This window comes from Phyllopteryx taeniolatus, chromosome 19 (assembly GCF_024500385.1).
Source record: "Phyllopteryx taeniolatus isolate TA_2022b chromosome 19, UOR_Ptae_1.2, whole genome shotgun sequence".
NCBI classification, from domain to species: Eukaryota; Metazoa; Chordata; class Actinopteri; order Syngnathiformes; family Syngnathidae; genus Phyllopteryx; species Phyllopteryx taeniolatus.
This window is the reverse complement of record NC_084520.1, coordinates 12,278,198-12,288,442: the sequence shown is the minus strand read 5'-3', so window position 1 is coordinate 12,288,442 and position 10,245 is coordinate 12,278,198. Positions and strand designations below refer to the sequence as shown.

The 10,245-nt window shown below is 41.1% G+C and overlaps 1 protein-coding gene across 12 annotated transcripts in view; it reads left to right on the top strand.

The window, feature by feature from the left end:
- Window positions 1–1,100: 1,100 nt before the first annotated feature.
- si:ch73-103b11.2 (centrosome-associated protein CEP250) overlaps window positions 1,101–10,245 on the top strand; it is a 47,835-nt gene continuing 38,690 nt past the window's right edge. For 5 of the 12 annotated variants that reach the window (XR_009785583.1, XR_009785584.1, XM_061755219.1 and 2 more), the window contains exons 1-3: window positions 1,103–1,797; window positions 6,395–6,472; window positions 8,823–8,888. Coding sequence is in view for 10 of the 12 variants with exons in the window: in XM_061755219.1 (XP_061611203.1) it covers window positions 1,678–1,797; window positions 6,395–6,472; window positions 8,823–8,888 (264 nt within the window). In the remaining 2 variants the exon portion in view is untranslated. Of the gene's footprint in view, window positions 1,798–6,394; window positions 6,473–8,822; window positions 8,889–10,245 lie in introns of all 12 variants that reach the window. The other 7 variants (XM_061755225.1, XM_061755227.1, XM_061755218.1 and 4 more) reach the window with 5 other exon arrangements.

Genomic DNA, 10,245 nt, shown 5'->3' with positions numbered 1-10,245 from the left:
CTTGTCCTGTTATTGTGGACTTTCAAAGGTTTACGCAGCAGACAACTAAACAAATTATCGGCTCAAGAAATAACCTTGACTGATAACGAGACAAAGCTGAACAAACGCAGAAGAGAAAGAATGAAAAATATTTTCTCAGGTTGACATGGAAATTATTTTATTTTTTACTTTGTCGTCATGAGCTTTTTAAAGCAGCGGTCCTCAGCCTTGTTTTGTGCCGTATAGCGGTTTCAAAGCAATATTTTAATCGACCCACATGAAAACAAATCAGAACAAATGATTAAAAATCTTGCTTCACAAACGTAAACCTGTATTTGAAGTATAGCGCTGCCGATGTTGTCTCTTAAATGCAGCTTTCTTTTCTTGGAAGTGGTATAAGCTCTTCTTTTGAAAGAAAAAGATGATTTCTATGATGAATATTTCTACAGCTGCTTTCCTGGTCTTCTGCGATAGGGCTCTGCCTTTCTAAACCGGATGCAAGGGCATCGACCCGTTTTGAAGCAGACGTTGGTTGTGCATAATCCCTTTTTGGAACTTCATGATTCCCTCCACAGCCCCAAAGCGTGACGCTACCACCATCACGATTCAGTGTGCATATGGTGTTCTTTTTTTCAGTACAGTTGAACAGGTTATTTCACGTTAATGGGGGGAAATTTTAGTTTTCTTGGTCTAGTTGTTTTATATCACAAAAACCTGGCATTTGAACAGGGGTGTGTAAACTCTTTATATCCACAGTAAATTGAAAAGTCTGTACTTTTTAAAAAAACTTGAGTACAGGAGTTTAAGCAGTAATTGTATTTTTTTTTTTTTTACCTTTACCAGAGTCGTTTTTTATGTATCTGTACTTTTAGTTAATCACAAAGTGACTATTCCCCCCCGTCCAGTACCAAATGTCCCACGGGTCGGTTCCGGTCCGCGGCCCGATGATTGGGGACCCAACTTTAAAGGGCACCTATCTTGAGGGAGGTGGGACTTTTGTGGCGCGTGATTGGTCAATCTAAGGAGCGCTCTCAATCGTAGGCGCCTGAAAGGCCAGTATTACAGTCAGTCAGCAGCTCCCACAGAGTTAGCCCCGCCCCTTGTTTGCAGCGTCTGCTTATCCGGCCAAAGCGAAACATTTTGACGAAAACATCCAACTCGGCGGCACTCGTGCAGCCAGCAGCCGCGTCGATGGCGTGTTTTTAAACGTTGAACATGTACGGGCCGGAAGCCAAACACGTTTGAACGCGCTATCACTCGTTCGATAGGAGCCCGGAGGAGGAGGAGGAGGAGGACAAGGAGGCGGAGGCGGAGGCGGAGGCGGGTCGGACTCCCCTTCGCTGTTTCGGTAAATTGGCGTCGTTCCCCCCGCGATGGAGGCTGCTGACGGGACCCGCCAGGACCACCGCAGTGTCGGCCACCAGACGTCGACGCCTCGTTGAGCCGCGCAATTAAGGGCCAAAAATTGCACACACCTGTCTCCGCTAGTCGACAACCTCGGAATCAGAGCGAGAAAGAGAGAGAAGTTAACGGGTAAACGTTAACCGCCCCTCCCCGGAGCATGATGACCAGCGTAGACGTGACCTAACGAGTCCAACATTCGTCTTAACCTCTAACCAGGAGTTGTTCGCGAAAGACATTTTTTTTGTTTTTTTTGTTTTTTTATAGCTAGCACATACCGTCTTCCATTCGACCACCATGTCATTCAAAGAGAACCCCTGTCGGAAATTCCAAGCCAACATTTTCAACAAGAGCAAATGTCAGAATTGTTTTAAACCTCGAGAATCTCACCTGCTCAACGACGAAGACCTCAACCAGGTGAGTACTTCGTTGTCCTACTATTGCTGTGTTTCCTATGAAAAACAACACAAAATATCCTTTAGAAATTCAAACTTACATACACTGGTGGCAAAAGTACTCACATGTTGTGGATAAATAAATACATAAAAGACTGATGAAAGTAAAAATAGAACCACTGAAATGTACCTCAGTACAAAAGTAGTAAGTAAACATTTATTGTCAATCAGAGGGTAGCCAAAGGTTCTACTCAAGTAAGAGCATGTCCAATTATTAAAAAAGAAAAAAAACTCAAGTACTGAGTAACTGGTTAGGTACTTCTCATTTATTTTTTTTGAATGAATGTCATAGACAAAAATAGAAAATGGCAATAAATATGCAAATTCAAATATTGCCCAAAAATATCACTTAAAATGTGCTATTTATAAAATAACTCAATTAAGCCAAATTCATCTTAATTCAATAAATGGTTTTAAATGAACTTTGTTGACACACATGAAACATCACAATAGGCTCACCAGGCAAAAAATTCATTTTTATGCTTATATATTTCATTACACAGTGGAACCCTATGTGCAGGCTATAAGGGATGGGGCCTGACTGCGAATAGTGAAATTCTGTGGAAAAATTGCATGAAAAATTGATAATCATTATAATTGGCATGCCAATCTGCATTAGTGTAGAATAAAAAATCCCGCTAATGAGCGGGGGTTAGGGGAAAAAATACCGCTTATAAGCAGGGGTTTCCTCAAAAACTGGGAGATAGGTTACCCAGAAAATCCGCCAATAGGTGAATCTGCTAATTGAATCCATCCGTTGAAGTTAATTACAAACTACTACGACAGGTGGATTCACTCACATTTATCAGTAATGTTGAGATCTGTTTTATTACTCTAAAACAAGGTGAGTTCTGCCAACCTCAATCGTTATCTTCAGCGCTGTGCATACATTGCTGATTGCAGAGGAAACTCTGCCCCCTTTAAATGTGCACAACCCTTTGTACAGCGAGGAACACAGAACTCCAATGGGTCAGAGTGTGTCGGACAAATTGCAATTTGCTGTGGTTGACCCGCTGGTTTTATTCCACAGAACATTACATTGAGACCGCCTCAAACGTCGATTCTCAAACGAGAATCAAACGTCACTAGTAGTTACATTGTATTTGTGAAACAGTCATGTGACACCAGTCTCTCTGATGAACCAAAATCGCGCAAGCAATAATAAATACTGTACATCCAGATACCAAATACAAGTATCGAGTGTTACTTAACTCAATATAACGAAGTAAAAGCCTTAACGGCCCACGCTCAGAGTTACAGATATTACAGTATGTTGCATGAAAATGCTCTGACAAGTAAATTTTTATTTTCCAAACGGTTACGTGAGTAAATGTAATGTGCCATGCGACACAGTAGTTGGGAATCACTGCCGTATTGTTTGGTGTAATGTTAACATTAGCTCAACACTAGAAGGAATGGCCATGCGGTCGGTAGGTTGGTTTCTGCTTCGTGTCAACGGAGCCTAAAAGTGCAAAGGTTTGTTTCATTGAGCTCAATTAGTGTTCAGCCCAGCGGCCCTTATTGACCTTAATTTCATGCTGAACTAGGCCTCCACCAAAGCTTTCCAGCTCACTTGCTATTATTTACTGCTTTTGCTGATTAATTGGGTCAAAAACCATGCAAAAAAACAATCACCAGCTTCATCCTCTTTTATTTGTCACACTGTCCAAACAAACTCTTATGTGGATTCCCCTTAGGATAGGCTCTCCGCAAATGTCATTACTGTATGTTCCATTTGTTGATTAATCACAAGTGGTAATATTCCAACAGTACTTCCCAGCTGGTCACAGAGTGACGGCTCTGGAAAACTAACAGCACACTTTCCTTCCTCATCATCTAAAAAAATATGATGGAAAATATCTCTTCTTTCCCTGCAGAGCACCGGCTGTCAACCTCCAACCTAGCCAGTCATGTCTTAGTTGTAAAGTTTTCCTACAGTGAAGTGCTTGAAGGTGCGCTGGTGTCATTCGCTTCATGTTTGTAGCCCAGTTGAAGCTCTAAAGTCGGGTACAATCTGTTCTGGGAAGCTGAATGACATTTTCAAAATATTGTTTTCCTGTAAGAAACATCCATTTTAGGAAGTAAAATCTATTTTAGTGTTTAACTGTAGCCATCAGAAGGTCTTTTTTTTCTTTAACTACAGGTAATATTTTTACATTTCTGTAGTAGAAGTGTAAAAAGAAAAACTACATAAAAACAATTTTTGACTCACCACAACTCTGACGTTGACGGTATTACAGCTTTTCAAGCCTCTTCACAACTTTGTGGTGTGCATTTTATTGCTATGCTAATTCTACAGCGTGGTAAATCCCGTTGATGCTCACTGAATTGAAGTGTGATGATTCGACTTTGGGATGCACTGATGCACTCGTACGCTGTACTCATAAAAATGCTTCAATACTACAACACCGATACCACTTCAATAGCCCGACACATATATGCCGAGTTGGAGCCATGTCAACTGTGTGGAGATACTTGAAGGAGATGGATGACCACACTTTTAGGCGACTGCAAGTTATGCTCTGCAAAATGTATGATGAAGTCCGCTTTGGGCGGCGATGGAGGCGGGCGCCGTCCGGCAAGCACTGAGTTTCGCCAGCCCCGTCACTCGCTACACCCTTCTCTGCTCGGCTCTTCAAGTAAAGCAAAGTAGACGATCACTTTGTGATAGTGTATCACTACAGTTGTCCTGTCCCAGTTTTATTTGTATTATTTTTTTTAAAAACTTGTGGCATTATCAAGAAGCAGTCCTGTATTTATTTTTACTCCCTTTATTTTGAAGTTAACACACATGGGTAATTTCGTCTCTTATCTATGTACTCCTTTTACGTAGTACCCCTTGTGTTCAGACTGAGATACTACATAACTAAATTGGCTTGTTATTGGCTACATTGAAGTGAAATATGTGGCAAGACTGTTTAAACAAAAAACAAAAAAAAACAAATATGGAGTTGGATGTAAAGTCAGTAATGACAAGTTGTTACTCAAAAAAGTGTTATCTTTTGAGTGCAACTCATGCCATGTTCAAGAAATGTTTGTGCTGTGTTTTTTCCCCACAATATTTGTTTAAAATGAAACATTTTTATCACAATTGCGAGACGTAATGGCATGATCAAATATCGACGATTAATCAAATGTAGGTTTTGGTATTTGGTCAGGAAAAAAAATGGTATTGGTGCATCCCTAATTCGACCTTTTTCATTATGCGACTTTTGAGACAATTTTATCCCAGTAATTTAGATCATGTCCAAATGTTAAGTCTTTTTTCTTAGACTGGGGAACGCCGGCTGTCAACCTATGAGTTGAGCCAGTCACGTCTGAGTTGAGTTGCTTGAAGGCCCTTGCGTTTGATTCTTTTAGTTCTTCCATTGGCCTCACTATCCAGAGCTCACATGAAGACCCAGACTCTTGAGTTGCGTTATGGGTCAAGAGCTGTTGCAGCACATGCACAGATTTCACAAACCACTAAAACCACTGAAGAGGAAAACTTGACCTGGAATTATCAGTGTATTTTTCAAATAGGGCTGCTGTCAGGTCATGTGAGGAAAGACAAGATATTTCTTTTCTTTTTTTTTTTTTTTTTCTCTTCCTGAACTCTGCACAGTCTCCTTGGGTTTCAGGCATATTTTTACAGGCTTAGACGCAGCCAGAATCAGTGTGATTCCTTCCTGCAGACAAGCCCATTATCAGATAGCTTTGGCTGCAAACCGCTGACAGTCCGAGACGGTTGTGTTGGGGACTTGAGATTGAAAATTGCTGTTATGTCATTTTGTTTACCGAGTCACAGTGCAGAGAAATGCTCCGTACCTTTTGCAATCAAAACAAAAGCGGATTTTAGGGGGGATTATACGTGGCTTTACATGGGATGAAGTTATGACTGTAATCAAAACCCCTGACGGAGGAGCCGGTGGCTATAAACGTCCAAGCTTTTCAACTTGATTTCTAGTCCACTGTTTCATGGAATTTTGAGTGCACCGTCTTATCATTTGAGCGCAAACATTTCTTGCCATTCACACTTAAAGCCAGCTGTGGTTAGGCAGGGCTTGTTTGACTCGAAATAACTGCTGACTACTCAAGTGGTAGGAGTTCAAGTATGTGGCAGAACTATTTAAAAAAGCACACCAGGCCAACTCGCATTTCTTAAGTTTATACGGCAAATTCGTAGCCGCAAATGCTCCCAGCATCTGAACTAGCGCTCTGAAAGTTTCGTATCCACCTCACTGTTTTTCTTGCCGCCCCCCCTTTGCCCACTTGTAAACTCTCTTTAGAGGATCAGAGAGAAAATCACGTGTTGGCCTTTTCCCTTTCCCTCTCTCTGAGAGCAGCATGGTGCACTGGAATAAAGCCAGCGGGGAAAAGTAGCCTGCATTCAACTCAAGACAAGCAAGTGAATTTGACTACCCTGGCAGAAATCTAAACTGTACTTGTGTTTAGCTTAACAATGTGGTCACTGAGAGGGAGCTGTCTAAATCTGCTGCCACTTTAATAAGCGTTTAATTGTACTGTTAAAGTTTCTGTTTCATGGTTTGGGCCTCATAATTATGTTTTGTCATTAACAGGCAAAACCTATTTATGGAGGATGGTTGCTCCTTGCACCAGAGGGAACCAATTTTGACAATCCCTTACACAGATCAAGGGTAAGTGGACAAAAAATATTCAGTCGTTCAACCCCTAGGTTTGACGTGATCAATTCTGTTACGGATTATCCGATCTATGTCTTATCCGATGAATTAAAAATAAATAAATAAATAAAAATCTGACCTTGGACATGGCAGATAAGAATCGACATTGTCACTTGAACCATGTTGTGTAAATGTAAATCTTTAGTTTAATATTGTGTGTTTTCATTTTGGTACCCATACTTGCAGTCTTTGGGGAAAAACAGGACTTCAGCTTCCTGTGGGAGTTTTTACCCAGAGTGATAACTGTAGTTCACAAGCAATAATGAGCCTGATATTGACTTGATTCCTTGAACCCTGCTCCCTTGGCATCGTGTAACGTGAGCCTCACGCCGTTGCACCGCCTTCTTTATCAACCCCCAGATAAAACCGTGGCAGCGCATCCCAAAAGTGGAGCTGGGAGAATGTGGGGGAGGTGATGGAAAAGTCCCAGTTCTCACAGCCGCTCTGATGGCTTCCATATGGTTTTTTTTTTTTTTGAGGGGGGGTACACATCCAGATCATTCAACCCTGCTATTGTCAAAAGCCTTCTGCTTGCACTGACAGCACTGATATGTTCGACCTAGTCTGATTGTCTGTGCTGAAGCAAGCAGCTTAAACTGTGACCATATTAGTTAAATAAACATTTTCGATTGACTATTTCCTAGAAGGACTGCAATGTATTTGCATGTGACAACAACTACAAGGGAGAGGCAGACCTGTCTGGTGCACCTTAGAAAGAGCTGCTCAATATTTCATGGATTATATTGGAATTTGAGCCCAGCAAAAGTAATGTAACACTGTCTGAGACAAAGTACAAAATATCGCAGCTCACAACCCAACAATAATGTCACAAAAAGTAGATACACAGGTCAATTATGCACCTTCTGCCATCTTGTGGAAACACATTTGATTGTTCTGCCTGTCTGGCATAGATAAACGAACAAAGGTAAAGTTTTTGTGGTAAATACATTTTCGGACCAATTAAGTGAAATTGGATAATTTTCCATGACAGACTTGATCTTTAACATCACACTGATTGGGAATGCCTGTACCTCATATGATTTTTACTTGCTTTTTGGGAAACAATCTTTCAAAATCAGTTTTCTGCCTGAAGTCATGTTTCCGTATACATATCTGAATAAATAAAACTTGCAGTACAGTAAAAGGTGTACAGTAATGCAAGAAGGATAAAAATGATGCTCCACGTGCTTCAAAACGTGATGTGCTCCATGCTAAAAAGTTTTCCAAGAATTCACTTGCCAACACATGGTAAATGTTTACCAAAGGTTGGCTAGTGTATTTACTCTTTGTATGTGTGTGCAGTAGAGTGCATCGATCTGGGTTCCCCCCTAAACTTGGAATGTTATTGCAGGGCAGCACAGTGTAATAGTGGTTAGCACATGTGCCTCACAGTCCTGAGGTTGTGGGTTCAAATCCAGACTCCGGCCTTCCTGTGTTGAGTTTTCTTGCATGTTCTCGCCGTGCTTGTGTGGATCATCTGTGGGTATTCTGGCCACCCCCCCCCCCCCCCCCCCCCCCCCCCCCCCCAGCATTCCAAAAACATGCATTTTGCGTTCACTGAATATTCATTAATGTCCTTATGTGTGAATGTGTGTGTGTGTGTGTGTGTGTCCCCCTATATCTGCCTGTAGGCCTGATTCAAAATTGGTTACCCATTCTGGGAGTGTGTTACTTGGAGTGACAACTCCCACAATTCCTGACATGCAAAAAATGTTTAAGTGAAAGGGTTTTTCTGTTTTGCGGCTTACATTCTCCCGACTGTGTCCGAAGGCGTCCTTGACTTTTATGTCGGGGATAAAGAATCAAGTTGTTGGGAGCCAAATGTGGCTAGAAGGGCGGGGAGCGACAAATATACTCGTGCGGCCAAAAAACATTCACACTTTCAACAGTTGTGCCAGTTGCACGTTGTTAGTTCCAAAAACGATCTGAATCTTTGATAGTCTGGCAGGAGGAGATGAGTGTGTGGTACTTTTTTTTTTTTTGGGCTATATTTCTACTGAAGGGTCACTCTGACCTTCGTTGATAAGGATCTCCAATATCATTCAAAACTCTTTGACTTTGGTTCATGACTTCATTGTCTTATGCTTTTTGGAGAATTCGACAGGTTTGACACGTTTTAACTTGTTCAATGAGATCATTCATGTTGTTAAATTTAAAACCTCTCAATAAATGTTTTTGTTTCATTTTTGGCTGCCATATGAAATGCTAATCTGATTTTAAATGTTACTCATCCTGATGTTGTTCATCTGTCAATGTTAATAATGCAAGGGTTTTTAAAAAAATTATTATTGTTTTTTACATGCAGAAATGGCAAAGGAGATTTTTCATTCTTTACGAACATGGCTTACTCCGCTACGCTCTGGACGAAATGGTGAGTGAAAGCAGCCTTTTCTTTACTTGGAAATTTATAGAATGGTCTGGGGTTAAATGCTAGCAAACGTTGCTGGCCCAAATAAGTCTTCCACTTAATACTTTTCTTGCATGCTCTGTGAAGTTGATTCACAAAACCTCACATATCTTCTGCATTATCCTTATTTTTAACATTTTTGTATCACCAAATGTAATGGTTTCTAACTTTGGCAATTTTTTTATTTTTTTACCTGCTGGTAATTAAAACTTTCACTGTATCAAACAATATAAAGGAAGGTACTGTGGCCCTTGACTCCTCAAAGGGGTCCGTTGGAAACTGAAGCACCAAGCTTGCGTTACAGCCAAATGTCAGTCCAAGGGCAATTCTCAACTAAAACACACTTCAAAAATCAGGTTAATCAGGTGATGATTTGAAATTGGCTTCAGTCACTTGCCACGTAAATATTTTCATTACTGATAAAACAAAAGTGAACAATTAGTTGAGACATTGCTCAGTGCTGCTTTGCACTATTTTGTTAATGTGTTAAACGTCCAAACTAGCATTGCGGTGTCAGGAGGAATGAAGTCACACCACACACGGTGTTGTTGCAGAGAGCGCTGTCTGTTTGGGTTGTGGCTTGTTCAAATATTGTGCAAGATCCTCATAATTCCTTTGGGTTCCGAAAGGAAAACGAGAAAAACCACCCCGGTGCCAGCAAGATCGATGTCGTTTTACAGTGCCACAAGTTCCCTATCAAATGGCTGGTGTTTTTATAAGTCTTCTGTTCATGTTTGGTTCTAGTTGCAGCGTGTCATGTGATTGAGCAGTGACTGACCCAGAAGCAGCGCATGGGATACACAGTGTATTATGGTGAAGCATCAGCACATCCTTTATTTGACCCTTTCTCTCTACACGTGGCATGTTCTGGCAGAAGAGACGCTGAGTGTTTGTATAATGCGGATGGAACGGATTTGAGTTTAAACCTTCAGGGGAAATTGCATTTTCCCCACAGATTGACTCTGACGCTGAGTGCTTTTTGTATTCATGGTGCATCCTTACACAGGGTGGATATTTCTTCAGCAAGGTGCCACAACATAAGACACATTGTGAGAAATATTGCACAATGTCCTGTCAACACTGGAGGCCAATCAATGGAGAGGTTGAAGGATGGTGTCAGCGGAAGAACAATTCATGGTTTGAAGAAAAAAAGCTTGTTCTTGTCCTCTGTTCTTTGTTCGCTGGATGTCAATCATTCTCTTTTAATCTCCTTACTGAATGTAGGATCAAAAGGGAAGGAGGTTAGCGAGGGTCTGGAGCTGGAAATATCAAGTGACTCTAAATGCAGAGCCGCATAGTAATCATTCGTATTTCATTTGTT